Source organism: Cryptotermes secundus, unplaced genomic scaffold (genome assembly GCF_002891405.2).
Source record: "Cryptotermes secundus unplaced genomic scaffold, Csec_1.0 scaffold135, whole genome shotgun sequence".
Lineage (NCBI taxonomy): Eukaryota > Metazoa > Arthropoda > Insecta > Blattodea > Kalotermitidae > Cryptotermes > Cryptotermes secundus.
In genome coordinates, this window is record NW_019730104.1 from 865,509 (window position 1) to 889,957 (window position 24,449).

General features: G+C 35.9%; 1 protein-coding gene across 10 annotated transcripts in view; it reads right to left on the minus strand.

Annotated features, from left to right (window-relative positions):
- Positions 1-5,598: 5,598 nt before the first annotated feature.
- Positions 5,599-24,449, minus strand: part of LOC111866031 (glutathione synthetase) — a 31,194-nt gene continuing 12,343 nt past the window's right edge. For 8 of the 10 annotated variants that reach the window (XM_023854533.2, XM_023854531.2, XM_023854529.2 and 5 more), the window contains exons 5-11: positions 22,410-22,576; positions 9,833-9,875; positions 8,880-8,953; positions 8,185-8,349; positions 7,710-7,971; positions 6,702-6,979; positions 5,599-6,190 (exon numbers count right to left, since the gene is read on the minus strand). In XM_023854533.2, coding sequence (XP_023710301.1) covers positions 6,064-6,190; positions 6,702-6,979; positions 7,710-7,971; positions 8,185-8,349; positions 8,880-8,953; positions 9,833-9,875; positions 22,410-22,576 — 1,116 coding nt within the window. In that variant the 3' untranslated portion in view covers positions 5,599-6,063. Of the gene's footprint in view, positions 6,191-6,701; positions 6,980-7,709; positions 7,972-8,184; positions 8,350-8,879; positions 8,954-9,832; positions 9,876-15,997; positions 16,135-22,409; positions 22,577-24,449 lie in introns of all 10 variants that reach the window. The other 2 variants (XM_023854538.2, XM_023854537.2) reach the window with 2 other exon arrangements.

Genomic DNA, 24,449 nt, shown 5'->3' on the forward strand with positions numbered 1-24,449 from the left:
AAAAGGCTTACATTATACAGGGATTAAGGTTTTTAATAGACTGCCTGCTCCTATAAAACTATTGTCAAATGATATAAAACAATTTAAAAGCGCATTAAGGGAATTTCTGTATCTTTATTCCTTTTATTCACTAGAGGAATATTTTAATATAATACAATAATATACTTTATAATTTTATTTTGATTTTGTATTCATAATGTTTATATTTTTGATACTATTATATTTATATCTTGATTTTTGCATACTGTGCAGAAATGTGATAAATCCATTATATATTTAGGCTATTTTTATTTTATTGTACCTATTTTATTGTTGACAAAGCTCTGTATAGGAGCTGTTTTTTCTTTTATAATTATCTCTGACATCCTGTGGCATGTTTGTCAATAACGATTTATGGAACAAATAAAAAAGTGAAAGTGAAAGAGAAGGTTTCGGTAATTGGGGTATGCAATCAGGATGGATCAAACTAGGGAGGCTCCGACATTTTTGAAAGTAAGCCACAGGGTAGAAGTATAGTGGGGAAGCCCAGACTGAGTTCACTGGAAGATGCAAAAATCGATTTTCAACTATTTTAAGTTGAAGATGTTGTGGCAAAAGCAGAACAAAAATTGAAAAAAATGTGCATCTGTTTTCAAGCAGCGGTCGCTCGGTTGATATAGTTCGCTTGCGGACTGAAACCACGGAGTTTGTTTTGTGCATATGTTTTAAAAGAGGCAAATGTTCTCAGACAACAGTAGAGCCATGGAAGATAAATTTCAGACGCCAGTAGGCCCGGTTTTAAACAAACGTGGACTTTCTGCTGCGAAAGACACTTTTTTTTCTCTGTGTGTAACCAAATTAAAATCAGCGGATACATAATACAAAAATTAGCACGATGGAAAATTTGAATGTGAAATCTACAAATACTTGAAATCCATGGTTGGCAAGATTTTTCTGCCTAACTTATTTTACTGCCTTTACTTCTTCCTTTAGAAAGAAAAATAAGCTCCCCCGCAATAGGGGAGATCAACGTACATTAATGAATGAGATACTTTAAATGACACATTGCAGATTATCATAGCACAGAATCACGCCGCATTCAGTTTGCGTGGCAATTGTAGGAACATTCTTACAATAGCTTACATATTCAAATCCCATGCAGTCAATGACAACACCTCTATGCAGCAATGGAAATTGCAGGTTATTTCTTTACTGCTTTTGCATTAATATTTTTACATTGACCTTAATTTTCTCTTTTAGTTACTGGATAGTACAAGATATTGACACGCAAACAACTATCCTTAAGTGACGAAAGATTAGATCAAGTGGGGTCAACTCCAGGCCTTAGGGTGGCCAATCCGCACAGCACTGCCACTCAGTCTGTCATCACTCCTGCTCTGAACGAGCAAAAAGGAGATAAATCACTTTGCCGAAAACCAAAACTTTGCATCATAATCCACTCGTGGCTCCCACAGTCATTTTTATTTTCGTGTTTTCCTCCAAAATCCATTCTGTTGTTCATGCGTTCACGGTTTCATTATAGAAGATTTCTCTCATGGATAAATACCAATGGTCACCCAAATGGTTCATACCAGTTCAGTAGAATCTGTGGTAAGTCTGGTAAACCATAGACCCAGTTGTTAAAATAATTTTAAAAGCTTAAAAAGTAAAATTAAATTAGACCAATTAAGATTATCAAATAGATGACACATGGAGGCGATATAAAGGATATGTTTAAGAGTGTTTGTAGGTCCTTCTATACAAAGCAAATGCAAAGAATTCTCCACAGCAAGTCTTTATTACGCTGTGTTCTAAAAACACAGGATTTTTTTCTTTTGTATCTGAGCAGCAGGCAAGCATATGTGAATTCAGCAGTTTACTGTAGATTGTAGGGTGAAGGAAAGGTACTTAGATCCACCAGCTAATTATTCTGATTTGACTGAATGTCAAACTTACATAGATACGACAAAAAATAAAATACAGGTGCTTTCTTTCAGACATCAGTCTGGTAATCGACATCACTTGAGTACTGCCACCTTTTACCGAGAAACGGGTACTGGGCATAAACTCGAAAAATAGTGGGCTTTAAGCCCAAACTTAGGCTACTTTGCTTCCTTAGGAACATGATAAAACTCGTTTACAAATGAACAAGCTGTACTGTAATAAAATCTACTGTTTCTATGTTTTCATTGCAGCAAATCTTCCAATCGGAAAATAAGTTCTCCAACTGAATGAATATTATTAGAACCAATGGCTTTGTACTCAAGTTATTGCAGCGTCCATGTGGGGGGTTATCTTACGATGCTGTAAATACAGTGCCCAACAGCAAGGTGACTGGTGAATTGGAAAAGGTTTGGAAGGAAGTGGTTGTACCCTAACCGAGGCAGCATTCCGATATTTGACTGGAGAAACCGAGAAAAGCCATGAAATACCACCTTCAAGATTGTCGGAGTCATGGCCAAAATGTGAAGAAAACACTTCCCAAATAGAATTCTCTTGCATTTCCACTAAATTGGCTTACTCCGTGAATATTGTTTAAAACTATGATGAAGTTACTGGGAAAGTTCATGATAATGTCAAAACAAGAAATTGGTCAATAAGCAGGCTGGAAAACTCTTAGATTTGTATTCTGAAGATGCTCGGTTCGATTCCCGGCAGAGGCACCTGCTATCCTGAGGCTCTTCGTGGTTTCCATCAGTCTCTCCAGGCAAATACTTCAATAATACCTGGATTATTATAGCTTCATTCCAAATTCTCTTCAACCCATCATTCAACTACCATTCAACAATGTACAGTCTCAGTACTGAACCTCTGAACACAACTTTGCACATAATGCATTCTCAAGATCCTGAGGTCTAGTGAAAGAAAAATGTTTAAGAACATTTAGGCTTTCGGATTCCCTTAATAAATACTTCTTTTTTTAGCTTGAGAGAAAACAAGGTCAGCAGTTGAAGAAGCAATTAAATATAGAATGCCAGCACTTTGAACATGCAATATAGACTACTGAGGACTAACAGCTACACAGATAGGGAAGGACTCCCAATGAAATGTGTGGCTTGAAAGCAATTAGGAAGAACTAGATGTAAGAATCCACAAAACGGCTTCAACCTGATAATTGTTCGATTTTCATTAAAAATTAGTATTATCTGAAAAACAAAAGTTTATGCCCACACAAAGGCAAATTTATACCAAAAGTGCACTTAGAAAAAATATGGTTATATAATTCATTCTTGCTGATAACAGTGGACGCTTTCATGATCTTGGAACTCTTGTACAATCGAAATGCAAGTTCAAATTAAACTGTCAGTGTTGTTCTGTATAATCAACAGCCTTGGGATGGGCTGATCCCTTTCCAAGTAGTCCTACCAATCTTCAGTGTTTCAGGATCAATTCTGAATCAAAACAGGTAATAGCACCTAATTTATAAAAGAAAAAGAAAGAATCCCTTCCATCAGTGTTGTCCTGTGTAAACAACAGCCTTGGAATGGGCTGATCCCTTTCCAAGTAGTCCTACAAATCTTCAGTGTTTCAGGATTAATTCTGAATCAAAACAAGCAATAGTACCTAATTTATAAAAGAAGAAAAAGAAAGAATTCCTTCCATCAACAATGAACATATTTACCACTAGACATACAAGTATTAGATGTAAGGGATGAACATGTGCGTGATTATATTATGATGGTCAAAGTACAAAGATTCAGTAATTCTGATTTTTCTCATGTTTTGCACTGACCATACTTGCAGTTTTGTTTAAATCTGAGGCCACCATCAGCAGACTCACGCACATATGCTAAAATATTATGGTAGTGGGAAAATAAACGAAATACATTAATGTTTTCGCATTTAAGTGAAAGAGAAAAATTGTAGTGATTAATTTTTTGAACACTGTCCACCATTTTGAAGAACAAAGCCAAATACAAACGACTGTACTGTGTGACATACGATCAGTGACACAGAAACAAATGCATGATCAAAAAAATTAAGATATGAAATCTATACTCTGAGTGGTTTTGTCAGGAAAGAATGGCCATCACACTACTTGACAGACCAATGATCAAGGCAAAAGTTGACCATTTCAAGGAATGTTTATAGACTGAGAGCTTTCAGTATTCCAAAGGCAGGTTTCCCATTTCAAAGCAAGGAAAGGCATCAGTGTACACAAATTTTTGGAGAGTATGAGAAGTTTAGAACTGATCTGTAATGCAGTCAGTGTGCCTTGCAATTAATACACTATGGGCACAAAGTATATAGCAGGCTGGACTTGTGATTGTAAATAACAACTCATATTAAGTGGTAAGTTGTGAGCATAAGGTTATGTAAATATGAGAAAATCTGTAATCTCTATGAACTGTCAATGCTAAAAACATTGAATTATTATTCATCACTTATGTTTGTCTGAGGTAAAAATAATAAATATTGCTGAATTTACTTGAGTTCTTTTTAAACCTTAGTGATGTATTGTGATATAAACAGAAATCAGATGGACCTGAAACTACGTATTTCGACCACTTCTGGATATTACGAGTATCCATCAGAACAAGCATTTTTATGAACGCTGTGTATTCTTGTACTACTGAGGTTGCACTGTACTCCCATATGACTTTTATTATCTTTCATATTTGTTTATAATCAATATCATAGTCTCTCCATTCATGTTCAGCCCCTCTGCTATTTCTGGCATATAATCCCATGCAGTCTGCTGAAAGTCAGCCAACATTTTGGAGTAACATGTTGCCTCTATTTTCAGGTCTGAAGAGTATGCCAAGCAACAAATCAGCAAAAAGTAGGCAGTAACCAAAGCTTTGCTTGCTTGGCTTACTCTTAAACCCTGAAGATAGATGTGATATATTCCTCTGAAACATCAGTTGACTTTTAATGGACTAAATGTATTTATATCCCACAAGATATAACTCTTCATAACCACCACTCTGAGAATCTCAAATCACATTTCTGCTACTTTCTGAACGATCAAATGACAACTGTTTCCAGTCACCTAAATCAGTTTTTGCAGATGCCACACAGCTGCACTTTCTGATTTCTCTAATGCCTTCCTTGAAGGCACTTAACCCACAGAAGTATTTGTGCTCTACTGGCTGTTCCCCGTCCATAAATTTTCTGTAATATTTTGTAAATGTCAATGGAATTTTTCTCCACTATTGTTAAAAATGTGTGTTGTTTCTCCATTCTGGCAATTTATCACTCATGTTTCTGACGAACAAAATGCTACAAAAATGACAAAACTTACATCCATGTAACAAAGTAAATTCCACTGAACTGTTGACCCAAAACCGCCAAATCAGATGTGTTCAGTTCAGTAGGTGCAAACTCACCAATGCTGCCTTTGATATATAAAAGCATCAGTGTGATTACTTTAATCATGAGATCACACACTTTACATGAGAATTAAAATGACTACTGACAAGTAGCAAAATGGTAACATTCTAAGGAATTTCCATAATAGTGGTACACTTAATGGAACAGCGGCATTTAAGCTTTGCTGTGTGCATACTGCACCATCGTACCAGGGCATATGTGGGTTCAGCACAGATATCATTTTGTTTACAATATGAATCCCATTATCAACATGATAAAATTTGACTGCCAGCACCATACTAGCTATTTCCCAACGAGAAAGCTTAAGTAAGGGAAAGAGGCTTTTCCAGCTTCAGGAACCTTGAACAAAGAATTAAGTCAACACCGATCTGCAAAATACAATTCACATTCAGTTTTGAAATAAAAATTAAAGGAATATGTACAGAACTCATGTTACATTTATATAATACATCTTACTTAAAAATATAAACTTTCTTACAATAGTGTTCTTACAGCAGTGGAATGCCCGAAAAGTGTAAATTATACACATACAACCAGGTTAAACATTCAAGGTCCAGTACCTCACAAACATAACTGAAAAATGTACACAAATGCTAAACATAATTTTCAGTGGCAGTAACACTGGTATCACATTAAGTTATACAGAAATAGGAGATATTAATGTATAGTGAAACAGAAGTTACATACACCTATAGAAAACCAGGATCACCAATGGGATTATTTAAATACATTTAGTATGTGAATACAGAGTCAATCAATGAGATAGGGACTATCTAGTGCCCCTGATCCAGCAGCAACACCCCCTTCATCAGCACTACTCAGTTTGGTGCGCAGCATATGGCCCACTTGCCGATTTGCAATCACAGTGCTTGCATTCCTGAAACCATCCATGTATCATGAGAGTTAATATGGGAAGACATTCCATACCAAATCATCAAAGAAAAGTGTTAATGAACCTTGGCTTGAACACTAGCTACCCTCACTTCTGTCAGTAACTCTAAGCAGCTACCAAGACAATTCCTTGATATATGCTATTGTTGCTTTTCCTCATCAACCTTTCCAGTTTATCTTACATCATTATTCTTTTATCTCATTTGATGTTAAATAAATACTTTAGTTAATACAGTGGTATTAAACATCATCTAAATATTTGAAGTTAAATAATCTAACAAGATTAATCCATGAAGATGAAGACTATCCTCTACTCTAATCCAAGAAAATTATAATGAATGTTTAGATTATTTAAATTATTATATCTTTAAGACTATATTATTAGGCAATGTGAAGCCAGGCTTACATATTCTGCATTAAGCCTAGTCTGATTATGTCTACAAGGTCAGTTAAGCTCATCCTCATAGCCCACAGACAGAAACATGCATTACACTCACCCTATGATGACTCCAAATATACCTAACTCTGACACCAAGTCAACCAACTGAGGGACCTCCGGTCCACCAGGCCGAATCATGTATCCTTTCTGTACTGGAGGTATGATACGTTCCATAAGTATCCATGCTGTTCTCTCCTGAGAATCAGTCATAGACTGCAGTACCTCACGAACCTTTTCCCCATATACATTATTACCTCCACCTTCCCTCTGTGGTTTCAGTACGTAACACTCTGGTTTCATTATAGCCATCTCAGCTGCCCGATTCCCATCTTCATCCTGACAGAAAAACAAATAATTAATATTATTTTTCATCTGTACTTTCATTTTATCACCTGCTCTTTCTTCATTCATAAATTATGTGTATTACTTGCTTTCCCAAATCCTGTTAATTGCCATGTAGTAAGATAGCCTGTAGACCCTCCATGTGGCGTTGTTGTTTCAGGCAGTAATCCATTCTGCCACAGATCGCCGGATTCTACTTCGATTCCAACACATTTGATGGATAAGTAGTAAAATAACTTGTGAAAGCAACATTAAATAACAGCCTTAATTGAACAAATTCAATGAGAATTTATGACTTCCTGTGACATTTGGTATATACCATCCCAAATGGTGTTTGCATTCACTCACTGCTGTTGGTGTGATTATTATGTATTGAATACAGTACCTGCACCATGTAGAAGCACTGACCAGTGCCCATTTCTAATGTATCCACTTATACGAGCCACTTTGGGAAAATTAAAAATAAGTTCTGAGAGGATTCCCAAAACATCATAAAATGTCAGTTCAAAGAAAGATGACATTTAAAAAAGATATCATAAAATGTGTCAACATTCTACTTTTTCAACAGACCCTCCCATATTAGGGCAAGTAGACACAGATGCAGGGAGTATGGTAAGATTACCCACATGGTTCTTTTATTTCCCATACATCATAATCACATGATCACATCATCCCAAGGCCATGAGACTTTAACCTAATAAAACTGAAGGTAGGTTACACTCACCAGATCAAGAGAGTAAAGACCAGTAAATATTTCTTTCACTGCATCAACCTTGGCTGGGTCAGTCAGGAACTTTTCCAAAACACCTGGTGTGGCAAGGGTTTGCTGCACCTTCTTGGTGCCCGCCAAGTGATAATGAATAGAAGGGCACTTTATAGCCAAGGATCGTTCTATCATTAGACGGGCTGCCCATTCCTTACTGCTAGGATATTGTGCAGGCTCATATCCAGAACGAAAGTAAACAACTGCCACAGACAGACCATCACTATAACCAAGATAAAACCTACTTCAAGCCTGAAACTCAATTCTAAAAGCCGAGGAAAATATCAAATGTACTTATCAAATCATTTAGGTTAAAAAAATATAAATATTCCAGCATCTACACGTATATTTTTTTATCTTTTTAGAACTAATATTGATACTGTCTTTAATCTTAATGAAAATGGTTGTCTATTATAAGAGAAAATGTGCAACATACATGCTAAGTTCTTTATTCTTCCCCAGTTTGGCCGTGTCTGCAATTTGTGTCAGAGTTCTTCTTATAACAACTACCATGCGGTTCTGACGTCTGATTTCAAATTCATGAAACCGCTGGTCACAGATGTTATATGTTATATTCTCGATGACAAACAAAATTACTGCACTGAAATATAACAAAATAATTGCTAGGACTTAAAATCCACATGTATATTTTAACACTTATACAAACTGAAAACTATTATACATATATGATACGTATGTAATGGCCATCTTGTTGTGCACTCAATTTCATATGTTGCTTCTTACTACATGTTTCGGCAATGATTGCAGCTAAAAAGGAAGGACACATCACAGACACTGTACACACAGAAACGACTCCCATAGTGGACGAACCATACTATACGCGAGTTTGAATTAAGACATATAGATGAATAATCTTAACAAGTTTTAGTATATACAAATTTTATTATAGTTAACGAATAATGTACTTTCTAAATAATTTTATGAAAGACACAAGATGGCAAACAATGTAATAGCTTAGCATAAATAACGAACCTGAAGATGGCACTATGTTGCCGAAACATGTAGTAAGAAGCGACACATGAAATTGAGTGCACTACAAGACAGCCATTACATACGTATCATGGATGAAAATCAGTGCAACATGATGGTAAAATACAATATTATACATACTTTGGGTCACCATAAATCTTCCATGCTTCCAGCATTCCTCCGCACAAACCTTCCAAAGCTGTGTTAACTGGCACCTAACAATAAACATAAGACACATTTTAATACACATGCCCCACTGAAATTAAGGAATTGACAAAATACATAAAAATGTTATTTTGTTTATATATGCATCCATTACTGAGTAGATGATTCAGTCTTCATTTATATTAGGGCAGTTTGTGAATGAGGAACTGGAATGGATGAGGAAGAAAGTGGCCCTATGGCAACAATGGAAAAACCATGAAAAACCTCACACATGCCAGCCAGTCCCTAAACCAAGAATCAAATCCGGGGCCTCAAGAATACCAAGAACAAGTGCCCACTGCTACACCACCATGGTTTGTGTGCTCCAATTTTAATGACATGCATCAACGATCATTCAGTATTGTACACTATGATTGGAATTATACTGTGAAGCCGCAAATCACAAATGTAGAAATTTGTACAAGTTATGAATATTCATTATGTACAAGCCCTGACAACAAAGTAACCACAATGATTCTGTAAGTTTTGAGTTCCTATTTGATCACTAACCATCAATGGATACAGTAACTTTCATTTCGCTGAATCTCTTCAACAGATTAAAAAATTAGAACTTTTATAACAAAATTTTCAATTCTGGAAACACCAAAAAGTCAGATGAAAGTATGTTGGCTCTTCCAACATTGGCAATTGGTTTTTCACCAAATACTGCCTTATAGTATGCAAAAGTAAACTGCCATGACCCAAAATCCAGCTATCCACATGAAGATTTTGACATTTGATGTGACAGGCACTTCATACAGTGTGCAAGGGCTTTCAGTTTTTTCCATGTTTCTGCACCCTGGAAGACCCAGGTGCAGTGGTGGTGGTGCAGCAGGGATAAACCTACATTCAGTCAAAGCTTCCAGCTCCTGTGCTTACAAGGTACTTACATTTTTTATCTTATCACCATGTCCCAGTTCCTGGAGTACATATCTGGAAATCATTTGAAAATTCAGTTTACAACAAAACATATATATATACAGACACACAGACACCTATTATATTGTGGCAAATAGACCTGCTGCCACATGACAACTCTGTAAACAGAAGTTGCTGCTATGTAATGTCCTCAACATACCCGTATGCAACATTAGGATGAGGTTATGCAACCCATTTCTAAGCAACAGATTGGTAAACACACCTACAACAGGGGTACTGTTGGAAATGGTGTTCTCTATTTGGTCTGTGCAAAGTGGTTATAATGAATAGTTCAGTTAAGAATTGGCAGCTGAGTTGAGTTATTTGAGAGTTGGGCTCTGCAAGGGAAGCTGAGAAGATGGTGTTATGAGTTCAGGTGTGGAGTGTTAACCAGCAGGCAACAGCTGAAGAATCTTCATTGTTAAGATGTGTTACCAGGAAACGTCTAGTGAAAACACTGCAGAGGAACAGCCATGGTTGACAGCCTTTACCAAGCAATGACTACTGAAAGCAGGCTCAGAAGATAGCATGGAGTGATTGTGTGGAAATAAGCTGTAGTGTTATAATTACTTGTAGTTCCAAGTCATGTACGAGTATACATGTGGTAAATAAATCCATTCACCAATCCATACCCTGTCTACAGTCACACTTTAAATTGTGACAATCTCCAACTGTATGCCAAATATATAAATATTCCATCTGCCTTTAATTTCCACTTCAGAAACTAAGCAACCTAAAATAGTAAAGTAAGAGACTTCAACATCATTGTAGTTATAAATAAATCATTCTTAATGCTCTGATGAACTTTAAAATCAACCACATAGAGTAAAACATCACTGAGGTAGAAAAATAGGGGGAATGTATAGTCAGAATTTGTAAAGTCTAAATTACGGAAAATACTTACATAAAAATATTTTCAAGCAGTAGTTTTTAAAAGTAAAAAGGCAAATAATAGAGATGGCCCTGTGCTTAATTAATTAAGCACTATTCAACAAGGACATAAGGAGGAGTGGAGGTATGGCTCCAACATTCTTGACATCAGCACTTGATGGAGGCTAGTGGTCAGCTTCACACCCCAGTAGCCATTAGATGGGGGTCTGTGTGAGCCCCAGAGCTGGTCTGGATGCTGTGGGGTAGAGAAAAATCTCCTGTCCCTGTTGTGCATCAACTCTGGTCTTCACAGCCCATAGCTATACTAACTGAATTATTCCAGATCACACTCTTTTAAGTGGAAATTTATATCGTTTTCAGTAAAAATGAGATACAATACATACTCTTCAAGTCGGTACTTTCTTTTTACTAACTCAACAGCTACAAGATCCAATTACAGAATTAGCACAACCAAACAAAAAGTGAAGGAGACAGTAGAGATGTAGGCCAAATACGAGTAGATATGCATAACATATTCTGCTGCATAGTAGATAAGCATACTTTTTGACACTGAATGTAACAAAATATTATAACTACTTATTAACCAAAACAATGATCTTAAAGACTTTACTGCCAAACACACTGCCATTGTTACATATTTAATTTTTAGCTAAAATGCAGTGAATAGAAGGACATTTATTATGTGAAAACAAAGTATAAAAGGTACTAAGGCTCTAGTTTTTGACCGAACTCTGATACCAACAGTTTCTAAAGGTTAATAAATAACGGTTAAATAAATAAATGGTTAATAAAATCACTGTAAACAATTTTTCATATGTAATGCCCTAAAATAATGTTGTCTCAAGGTAAAGCCTGAAATTTTAGGTTACCCAAAACATAATTATGAGGAGAGTCGTTAAATATGCCACAAATGGAAGTAAAACGGCTGTAATGAATGTAATAGGTTTTCTTTGTGTATCACTAGGTAACAGCACAGTCCAGGTAGCAGATGAACATGTGCATGCGGATGTTGAGAAGCTGGTTTCAGAAGCCAAAATGGCAACCATGCTTGAGAAGTGTAATACTGAAGAGCAGAATTCTGTTGTGCCCTTTTTTTTTTGTGTGGGCAAAAGGATATTCATAGAGAAATGTTTCATGTTTACAGTGGGAAGTGTTTGTCGCATAAAGAAGTTCACAACTGCATCGAGCCATTGTCTCAAGGACATTTGAAAACTGCAGATGATGCTCGACCAGGTGCGAAGTGGCTGAGATAACAGTCAAAAGACTTCTATAGTGCCGGTTTCGACGCACTGGTAAAGCAATGGGGCAAGTGTATCAATATTGGTGGAGAATATGTAGAGAAATAAATGCTTCTTCCGGGTTCAAATATCACATATCTTACATTTTGTATCCATTTGTGACCTATTTACTGATTCTGTATGAATTTCCATTTTTAAAGAATATGCTCTAACATGCAGTAGAAAACTTTCTTTGGATATGCTCTAGTTTGCTGGAATCAGCGTTGGTAAGAAAAGAGAAACATTTTTGAGTTTTTTGTTGACTAGGATGATGTAAAACTATAAAATGTGCTAATTAGGCCTAACAAATTTAAAACATTAGAAATAATTTATCAACATGCCAATGGAAGTACTGTTGGAGTTAAAAAAAACACCATAAAACAAGGTTTCTAATACAATCTATATGTAAAATACCACAATTGCAAAGGTCACTTAAAAGTCAGCACATCAATCTTTCTTGAGAAAGAAATAACTTCTGTTTTACCAGCATTAAGCTTCATGTGGTGTTTAAGAAGTAAACCAGTTTTGCAGAGAGGTAGTATCTGACTGCATGGAAAGGCAGTCATGAACTGAGGTAATATGACAAAAATTTCTTATATCAGCAAAATAAAAGAAAATAGGAATGTTAATTTTGCTATATAAATTATTGTGTATAGTGAACAACAAACACTTATCTAACATGACATTAAGTGGAAGACCGCATCAATAAATTCTCCTTTTCAAATTACAGAATGACACATGTATGCACACAGAGAGCAGTAGTCCAGTAGTAGAGAGGGTTTCAGTTACTGTGGTTTTACTATTAATGTTACATGCTTCATGCAAGTTCCTAAAATAATGCATGATTAATAGTATATCCAAGTCAATTTAAGAGAAATGTCCCTTGTTAAATTATCATGACAGCAGTACAGTGTGCATACAAGAATGCTAAATACTGTTGGCTGGAGGGTGAAAAATAGTGGTGAAGCTGTATGGAAATATGGAAAAGGAATTATAAAATATGCCAAAACACCATTAGTTCTACTTTACTGTAACATTTCTTGTAATACTGTATAATTCTGAAGTTGCTCAGTTTATGCATCATAAAGTCATGCCTTAACACTAGTTCCTCAAGATTTCACCATTACTTGCTTTCAGCTTTACTTAAAATCATAACTATGTCCAATTCAATTCAATAATTCTGAACATGATGGCCTTTTGTCAACGTGATTTCTTTTGCTGTTTCATAGTGTCTGTAGACTTGCAGAAAGAAAGTTGGGTCCACTCGGCAAGGCGGCCACTGACTGTCCTATTGTAGCCTGCCCCAGGTGATTATGATGATGGAGAACTTGGTGGAATGAACATTGGCAGGGAAAACCGAAGTACTTGAAGAAAACCCATCCCAGCGCCACTTTGTCCACCACAAATCCCACTTGACCAGACCCGGGATCAAACCCGATCCTCCAATGATATGAAATTGAAGGAGACAATTTCTTGAATCAGATAATTTCCATCAATGAAACATGAAACATTGAATTTTCTGAGGATTAAAGAATTGTAATGTGCAATTTCTCTTGCCTACTATACCTACACCCCTTCACATCTATCTGATCTGACTAAGCCAATCGGAGGGGTATATCATGCCCTTTCATAAGTATATTTTTAACTTTCTTCACTCTAACGTGTTTGCCCCCAAAAAATTAGTTGCCATGACTTTTGAAGTAACCCACATATATATACATATAACAAGTTGCAACAAAATAATCCTTCTAGACAAATCCCTTAAAACATAAAGCAAAAACAGTAAATGACTATAGTAATCAAATTGGGTATAATGAGTACTAACACAAGCAGGTAATTTGAAAGCCTACCATGAACTGTTCATTTACATGGAGCTGCCATGTGCTACACCTGTCAGATCAGTTCACTCACATTCAGACTCATGACATGATCAGCAAACTAACAGCATATACACATTACAACAGATGCTGGAAATGTTCTCTGTTGTTCTGCATTCAATCTAGGCACCTTTGAAAAAGTTTACATTCTCACATTGAAGTTCTCGGGAAGTTGGGCAAACTTCTCTTTGTGCTGACAATGCTGAAACCCTGGTCTCCTGTGCATGGTGTCTGAGGTTATCTTGAGGAAAAAGTATAGGCCTAGCACTGATTTCATCCATTTCCTCTTGGGGAATACTTAGAACTGTGATGTGATTCTTTTTTCTGTAAAATAATGACCCTGTCTGTGTGTAAAGTTTTTGTATGCGAAACCATACCATTCTTAAATTTACATTGGAATCTTCTCCTTACGTTTCTTACACAAACATTCATATAGTTATTGAACATGAACACTCACTGTTGCAACATATAACTCACACAGCAATTCGATACAGGAAATAATACAACTGGGTCAAGACTGCTTATCACACAAGTCAAATACTGTATGTTAGTAGAAGCAATATGAGACTTGAAATTTATGATTTGGCCAACATATAATGCATAAGTTCACTTCACACTGTCTGTTCAACAATTTATTGAGGTCATATTAAAGAGAAATTATAATGCGTATAGACTATTGGTTTGTTGAACACAACAAAAGTCCAAATGTGCACAAACTCATCTGATGTGAGCAATGCATTAAACTTCTACATGAGGAACTGAAGAAGAACTTCCAATAGGCTCTGAAATAACCTTGCTGTACTAAGATATTGTATCAATCACTGAAATGCTGATCACTGCCAGTACAGCAGCTGTGTTAACTTTCCTTATGTTAGAAGAAAATTAAAGTAGAAAGACACGTGACTCTAATCAAAAAATACACACTATCATCATCTAACTACAACATTTAAACTTGTCTCTCTATACCAAGGCAGGCGCACATTATAGCCAAACGGCTGATTTAGGGGTTGCAAATGTTTCATCAACCTATTTCAATTACAGTATTCTTTAATAAGCAGAAACATAGAATATTCATAATAAATGTCATTACTCACCACATCAGTGTGACAGATGAAACGTTGGACTGCATTAAATAGGTTAGAAGTTAACCACAGCCATTAAAGTTTACCACCAATAACATTTCTTTTTACAAAACAAATCTGGCTAGCTAACACCTATATCTCATACTTCTGTGCAGTCTGTGCTAGATGGTGGAAAGTCATAATGATGAACCATACCATGTAATGACAATAAATCACAAAAGATTTGAAATACACAAAAATTTGGACATTCTTGTATATGAAATAAGCTATATGGCTCATCAGTATGCTTGTCAATCCTTGACCTCAACTTAGAATAATTAGTTTTTGGTCTTTTGTTTAAGGAACGGATATACGGTTAAGACGTGTGCTTCACCTTCCTGAGAAGATGCAACATAATGTTAGTGTTTTTCTTGTCTGGTAATAAATAATATACACCAACTTCTACTTTGACTTTGAAAAAAAAAAAGTAGTAGTTTAGATAAACGAGAGAAAAATTACAGTTGGCAACTGGACATACAAGAGGTGGCATGAATCAGAATACTTAATTTGCTGTATCTTACCTCCCAATGTATAGTAAAATTGTAAAGCATCAAATGAACCAACATTGAAAGCAGATGCTCATCTCAATAAGTGAAATATATAACTGAATGCCTGCCATATTATTAAGTGAAAAATAGTTGAGAAACAGTTCTTCCTCAGAATACTTACCTGCTAGCAAAGTAGGATAATCTATGAAAGCCATGTACATTCTTACCACTTACAATTTTCAGTATAGGACGACATGCATTTTGAAACCAGGAAACAATGTAAAGCAATCTGTGAAGGACACATCTAAAAGAAGACAGCATGTGAACATTCACAAAAGCCAAATATTCTGTTCTGCAAACAGGTGTGACATGAAAAATGCAAAAAGCATGCCACATTAGGGCATTCACCTGTATGAAGCATAAGCCTTACAATTTCAAATATGTAAAAGATTTGTGAACATGATAAATTTTGCTGTTGTTTACCTATGTAGACTTGGAATGTGTGTACATATTCCACCAAAGCTAGATGCAATCGTGTTTATTTCAACTTGTTTTATGTTATTATTGGCAGCACTATGGGCCAGGTAGTCTGACCGGAAGAGGCCAAGGCTCAACATCTGCTGCAACAATGGAAGCAAGTTTATAAAAATGATTACTGTTAATACAATAAAGATCTTGAATGTAAAAAGCAACATCTATGGTAACATATAAAGGAGAATTTAACTTCTACCACAGTTGTTTAGCTTTTGAGGTTTAATTCTTGCTGTTATGATTTCAGCAACCAAGACGTTTCACTGTTTTAGAATTTGTAAACCAATAAGAAACAGCTGATAAACTAAACCACAAACCACATATATTCCCAGAAAGTAAACTACAATATGAAGCCCATTACAAAGCTACTATAATAAGCACCATTTTACAATAAATTCACTTTGCAAATCCCAGTGAATATTTATACAAAAGAACATACATACTGTGACATGATTACATGGTCCCCTGCGAGTCACCGGGCTAAATAAACGAGTATCATGGCATGCAACAATAGAAGAACTGTTTTCTATGCGGTTCAATCTGAGGCTGTATGTATAATGAGAACTACGAGGACAAGTTAGTTAGTTGAGTGTCAACAGTTGGAGCAATGAGTTAGTTGAGAGATAGTTGTCAGCTGGTAAGGATGTGAGCACAGAGAAAGAGGACATTGTTGGGATCTGTTACAATGCAATGACTGGCAAAGAGACAGCAAAGTGAGAGAAGTATAGTGTGTGAATTAGTAACCCCATTATAAACTTGTGTAGTTATGATTTATAAGTGTTTAATAAATCCAATTACCAATCCAAACTCTGTATACAGTCACTAACACGTGACGATATTAAATAAAGCAAATACGTCAAGTTGGACTATGTTAATTGGATATATCATTAACATTATTATACATAGCAACTGTAATTACTGAACCAAGGACTTTGTGAAAGGGATAGGATGAAGCAAGAAATTCACAGGTTGCTATAAAGGCAGAAAGTACCACATGAAACTCAACTGCTCTGTTCATGTAGCAAGAGTTTTATAAAATAATCATCACAATTTGCACATTCTATATGATGGCAGTATCACTACAGGGCCTTGCTTTATAAATTAACCTAAGTCAAGTCCTAGTCCTTTGTATTAAATTAAGTTTTAATCAGGATTTTCAGATAAGATGTAGCATTGTAACTAAACTGAAACAGATGTTACTGGGCCTTATAGCTGCCATTCATAATATTCTCTTAAACTCACAGTATATAAACCTTTGTAGAGTGAAACCCTTTTATAGTGGTTTGCTGGGAAGTAAGTTTGTGAAACACTGTAAATAGGATATCATAATGTGCTACTTCAATTCAGTAAAAACAAAGCATTTTTACATGCAGAAACATCAAATAATCCTACCGACTGCAAATACAGCACTGATAAATATCTACACATACATACTCCATGCAGAAGTCCTTCTTGGAGATGCTCATCAAGAAGTTCTTTTATAGAACTTGAGGCTACCTTTGCATTCACAACAGCTCACCAACTGACCCTATCTCAAGCCACATGAATCCACACTATTTCCTTAAAATCCATCTAAATATTATCTTCCCATCAACTAGTCTCCCACGCAGTTTCTTCTCTTTGGGCTTTCAGATCAAAATTCTTTATGAACTTCCCATCTCTCTCATGCATCCAACATACACTGTCTCATCACTGATGGGAAATACTGCTCACTCTCACTAATATGACTAAAATGACAAACATATAATTTCATCTTCATCTATTTCAAGGCAGGCTATCATTAGCAAATTTGGTCTCAAAGGTCATCTTCCTGTTATTCATTTATAATTTCATAAAATGATATGCATTCAGAGAACAAGTACAGTGTACTCAGCAAATCACTGAGTTTCCCAGGTGGAATAGCCTGACACTCTTTCCACCCAGCTGGGTCACTGTGCGTCAGAACACCACTAGCAAGAACAAGACTACAGGCCAACAAATTACAAATAAAGTCCATCCTGATCAAAGCATACATCTATTCACATGCTCGGCATCCCTATAAAGCATTCATATTCATGAAACGAATTTGTTTTCAGAAATTGAGAGAACTTGAAACATTAAACCTTCATCTCCTGTTCAAAGTGTCTGATAAGACTTTTAGGCCTTGTGTTTGGGCCTAGTTCTGATTTCATCCAATTTTTCTTCACTGAGCAACAGGTACTTCGATTCAGTGATTTTTTGTTCAATGAGAACCCTACCTGCCTTAATTTACTTATGATCACATGAAAAGTTTTTCTGTGCAAAACTTTAACATCCTATTATAGAGGATAAAATCTTCTCCTTATCTTTCAACACTAATTTTTCACATAGGTATGATACATGGGCATTCGTTCCAATGTGAAACTCACACATGACATTTAAACCCAAAAAATAACAGAACTGAGAGAATAACTGTTTACCACAGAGGTCAAAGTTTGTGAGAATGATATTATACAAATTTACTGAGATTTTGAGCATTATCACCTTTCTGTTTTTTATTTTAAAACAATGTTTTGGAGACTGGACTCTGTATCCATCCTTAAATAAAAGCCCATACTTCATTTTAATCAAAATAAGAAAATCAAAGCTACTTCGAACATTTTTTCTGCGGTTATACACATAACAGCTTGACTTACAGGTTCAGAATTTCTATAATTATCACATCAATATCTGTTCAGGCTACAACATGCAACTACCCAGAAGACAACTGCATGTATCATCACTACTGTGAAAACCTCAAATCTCATATATTTCTCAAGTCACTTGTTATAATAAACACTGGAGGCACAGGCAACCATTCTTCTCACGAGCAAATCATGAATGGTTTTGGACAGCACTTTCCAAACCACATCTACTAGAACAGGTATGTCTTCTACGAGTTTCTGCACTTATATGATATTAACAAATGAATTTCTTGGATGAAATTGGAGGAACACAGCTGAATGCAGAGCAGCAAGATAATGGACAGACTGAAAATTGTTAATATCAAGTACTTCATCACAGCAGTATGTTGTGACAGTACCTAAACCTCGAATATCAGACAGACAAACATTATATTTTTTCTTCAGCTGCTTGAGCTCAGATTATTTTAACTTTAAATTTTTAAGGTTCAATCTGTAACATTACAGCAAGTGAAAACTCTTCACATTTTATGGTTTAGTATAAGTATGAAGTGCATACCAAACTGAAGGTAAATCACAAGAGTCAAGCATGCTGTTGCAAAATGAAGTTGAAAAACACTACACTGTTATAAACTTTTGACAGAATTAACATAAATGCATATTTTGTTTATAAGATTAAGTCAATACATGTGATCAGGACGGAATGCCATGCAGGATAATATATAGCAAATTAAAAGGAAATAAGAGGGTAAATTGAACACATGCAAAATAAGTGATAAATAATATAAGTTAAAGGTAAATTTGTCCCTCTGTTTAACTAATTATGCACTATGCCATGAAGGCGTATGGGGGAGCAGATATATAGATCCAAATTTTCTTGACCTTGGCATTAGTTGGAGGTGAGTGGTCAGCTTCACGCCTCTGCCGCTTTACTCCGGGGGAAAGAGCCTCTGGTTCCCATTGGACAGCAGGTTGGGTGGACCCCAGAGCCCATCAGAACAATATGGAGAAGAGAAAATTCTTGACCCTACTGGGAGTTGAACTCTGAACCCCTCGGTCATCCAGCCTGTAGCCAGTTACTATACCGATTGATTGAAATAAGTAAAAAAAGATAAATACCAAATGAGTTTACTTAATTCATGATAGAACCACCCCCCAAAAAAATTGTTTTTAATGAATACAATGTCACACATCAAAATCTGCCATTTAGTTACAATCAGTATATGAAAACCCTAAGTTATATGATTCTGATTTTTGAGACTACAACTTGAATTGTTACAGTGGCCTACCAAGTCTCCATCTAAATCAGCAGTTTCTGGATGTTAAATCTACTTACTTTGTTATATGTCCTTCCCTTCTTATATCTACAATTAAAATTTTACTTTATATATTTTCCATGATCCATATAATTTTGTACTGGTAACAAGAATTTCCACAACTCCACACCTTCCATTATTTATGTGTCTTTATTCACCTACTCTACATCTTTCAGTAAAAGTGTTACCTACATTTATATATATGTTGCAGCTGGAAATGTAATTGGTTGTGGTCTTATGAAAAATAAAAGCACTATTCTCCACTCTCACAATAAGGATAACATTCCACATTCTTATGCATATAGTGTTTCCAAGCTGTCACTCCCTTTTGAAGTGTGTCTCACCAGCCACCATATGGATACAAAATTAACACACAATAAATTATCTTTACAGGCCTGCTATGACAGACTAAGCTTCTTCATTGTTTTGTTCTTACCTGCCTTTTATTGCAATATTTCATGTTATCAATGCATGACACCTATCGGTGCTGTCAGTCAGCATTAAACAAAGCAAGTACCTGAGTATTTAAAAAAATCCTGTTTTGCTGCTCAGGTGGATGAAAGAGACATTCCTAGTGTCAGCTTGGCCACAGAGATTCAAACTGGTAGCAACTTGACAAACCAAGGACATACACATACCACAGTTTCTCTTTGATATTGCTGAACTACTATTATGGAGCCAGCTCATGCAAGATGTGCTGGCTGGCCATAATAGCAAGCCACTGCCACTTACCATTTAATCAGTCATGTTAATCTCATGTTGAAATGCCACAAGAGATACACATTGAAACACGAAGTGTTCATGTATGATACCTATGCCAAAAAGTGGCTGCACAATAAAAGCAAGATTATTCCAAAGATTTCAGTTATTAATGTTCCACATGAAAAAAATTGAAATAAATTGAGGCAAGGAGGTGGGGGTGGGGTAATTAAATGCTGAATGCTCACTGAAAACAAGCTGTAGGGAACTAGGCAATAACACTCACCTCAATCCCTCAGATGCCTTGCACATGACACCAGGCTTTCAAAATGTTAAGCATGAACTGCCAGGGAACTCCAAAAATTGAAACTGCATTATAACAGTAGGTGGTCAGCACATAAGGCTAAGTTTGCTTCTTGACTGCTGTTCAAGGACTTACTGTGTTGATACTGAAGAGTAACTGTAGCATGTACAGGATCTTGGTTTGTTAAGTCCAATATCACTTCACATCTGTGGGCCTGATCTGACACAGGGTGTATGACTACCACTTGGATGGTCACAATTTTCAGAAAACCTGAAGGTGAACCGGTCACTTGGGAGGTGTAGGAACAGATGAGAGGACAATAAAATGTATCTTGAAGGAAATGAGATGTGACCATATGAATTGGATACATCTGGCTCAGAATGAGGGTCCTGTGAACACAGTAATGAATCTTAAGGTTCCACAAAAGGTGGGGGGATTCTCCTTCAGCTGAGAAACTACCATCTCCTCAAGAAGGATTCTGTATCATGGGATTAGATAGCTGTGTTCAGGGAGTTTCTCCTTCAGTTTAACCAACACAAGACCTGAAATATATTCCTATCATTTGTGGACTAGATAATAAATTAAATCCAGAAATTATTCTTGCTACATATGCAAAGTTCAATAACTGTTCAGTTCTCTTGTAGATCCAGAAATAATTTTCCACTTATAACTCTAAAATTTTTAATTGGCATGCATCAGTAGATCAGTGCATTTGTTGAGTACCGCACACATGGCACCTAAGTTGGCAGCAAAACATCACATGCCACTCAATTTTCCATTGACATTTTGAAATTACACAAGACTCTGAAGCAGGTCAATGTCTGAATTCATATTCCCCAGAGAGAAAATAAACTGTTACTTTCACATAGTGTAAATAACCTTCTGATCATACTTCACTCTCATTAGCAGGCAAATAAACCGATATCTAACAAAATGTTACAAATGAGGAAATTCAGTAACCTAGATAACGGTAATGCTATTAAGTACCAAGCAAACAGCATGACTTAATGGGAAATAACAGTATTGCAGTATTCCACAAATCCCCCACCAAAAAACCTCAGAAAATATATGTACAGAACACAGATATAATATTAAAACATGACAGATACTGAAAACATTTAGAAAAACACAATATAAAGTAGTTAATATAGATCATAATTCCAAACATATTTTCTGATTGAATATTTCAGTTAATGAATGACCACTTCAAAGCAGAAATTGTAATAATTTCAGAAGGTTCTTTGCAAAGAAAGAGGTTCACTGAATTAAATCTGAAAATATGAGTCCCTGCACTAGTGGTGATGAGAAAGTTATGATGCACCATGTCATATTTGAAGCTTAATAATATAATTTTAAAGAAACCTTTAAAGAATAGCAAACAAATCTAGCTTCACAACGATGCTGACCTGTGAATAGAAGCAGAAGCTGGACCTAGCCAGCCAAACCCTGATGCAATAGTGTTCACCTCAACCTGCTTCCAGCAGCAGTAAGGCCCAGTTACGGTGCAACAAGCATTCTCCGTGCACTGGGACTCCAGCATAATGTCTGACCTGATCAATCCTAGACATACAGGCTGCACACAACACACTGTCAGTAGTATCAAGTGAAAGAAAAAGTAATTGTACTTAGTGATCAATATACCAATGACTGTTTGCTAGATACATTATTGACTGTGTTAACTGCAAAGGCCATTTCATATCATTGACATTAGAGGTAAATGAACAAGGCTAACATACTGGAAGTTATGATAAATAGAAGCAGTTCAGGAAATAATTTATACCTCAGCTTTATACAGCAAAAATCCCACAATTACTAGTTATTAAACACAGACTTGCAAGACAGGAGAACTCTGCACTAATTTTAAGATTGTCTGAAGATTAAACTTGAGACATAAGCCCTTGCTATAAAATTTGTTGATGAGAGTGTAAAGGTTTTTATTATACTAATAAAATTGCTTTCCATACATCCATTATTCCTGAGTTAACTTCATTCACCCATAAATTGTCTTATTTCAAAGGAAGGGCTTTAATGGTACTTTATTCAATTCTAAAACTGTATCAGAACACACTATGATATGTATACTGCTACTCTTTATTAATACTACCACTTCAAAACGTTTAAGTTTAAAGCAATCTATGGGAACCATTTATTAAAATCACAACCAGGAAACTGACTATGAAATATTTATAAAAAATGCAAAATCAACCAAAACATACAAATATCTGTTATAAAATATGTAAGAGTATCCAAAATAGATGCTCCCAAAATAATATATTGTAAAGCTGAGAGTAAAGACACCAACATGACAGACACAATCAATCACCTTCTGCTAACATGATTTTATACGCTGTACAAATTTTACAGTTTAATTAATACGTAATCTAAAAAAAAAAAAAAGCTAAATTCAGTGCCATGATTGAGCACGATTCTTTTACAAATATGAACACCACATTCTAAATGACAAGACACTAACCGCACCCCCCCCCCCACCACAAAAAACACAGACCGTTTAAGTAACATTCATTATAGGATGCCAACAGAACCATCAAACTATGTTATGTGTGATATGAGGTCCTTGTAAGTCAGAAGACATGGTACTTATATAATACTTCAAATACTTTCCACAAATGCAATGGATTCAATGATCTCCCAGTGTAAATGAATCAGAGTTGATTTCCACACTCAAGGATTATGTGTAATCAATCATAACACGGTAAAAAATTCACGCTTTTCAATCACTTGCTCATCATTCATCTATATGGTCATGTAAGGCCACAGTATATATGCCTCTTGTTTTGTACAGGCATGAAACATTCTGTTTCTTTCTTTGTTTACTTACTGATGCTTTCAATACCTTATTATATAGCAATGAATGGTGTGATTGGTGCACAATCAATTGGAGAGGACATGGAAGGAATCTGCCATGGAATAATTCAAGGTACTCTGCTGGAATATCCCTGGAGAGACTAAGGAAATCCATCAGCACCCTAAGTCAGGACAGCTAGTCTCCAGGCTGAGATCTGAACTCAGGATCTCCTGAACCAGAATTAGTGGTAGCTATTCAATCATGACATATCCTGCTTTGAGGGAAGAATATGAATTACAAATTGCATGACACAAAGTGCACAAGAAAACATATGGAGCTATGAATAAAGTGAGTGAGTAATTCTGGATATTATATATGGAGGAACTTCAAAGATTTAAATGTGTTATCTAGTATTCCTACATTCATTCATTCATCAGTAATCTGTCAAGACGACAGGTCCACAGTCTCTTCCAAAACAGTTCCTCCACTTAATGCGATCTAGAGCTTTCTCCTTCAAATGAGAATATCCTCTTCTGTCCCTAAGGTCATCCAGCATCTTCTTACGTCTTCTTCCTCGTCTTCTGGTCACTTCTACCCACCCCTCTATCTTTCCTTCAATAACTTCTTTTAGAAGGCAGTT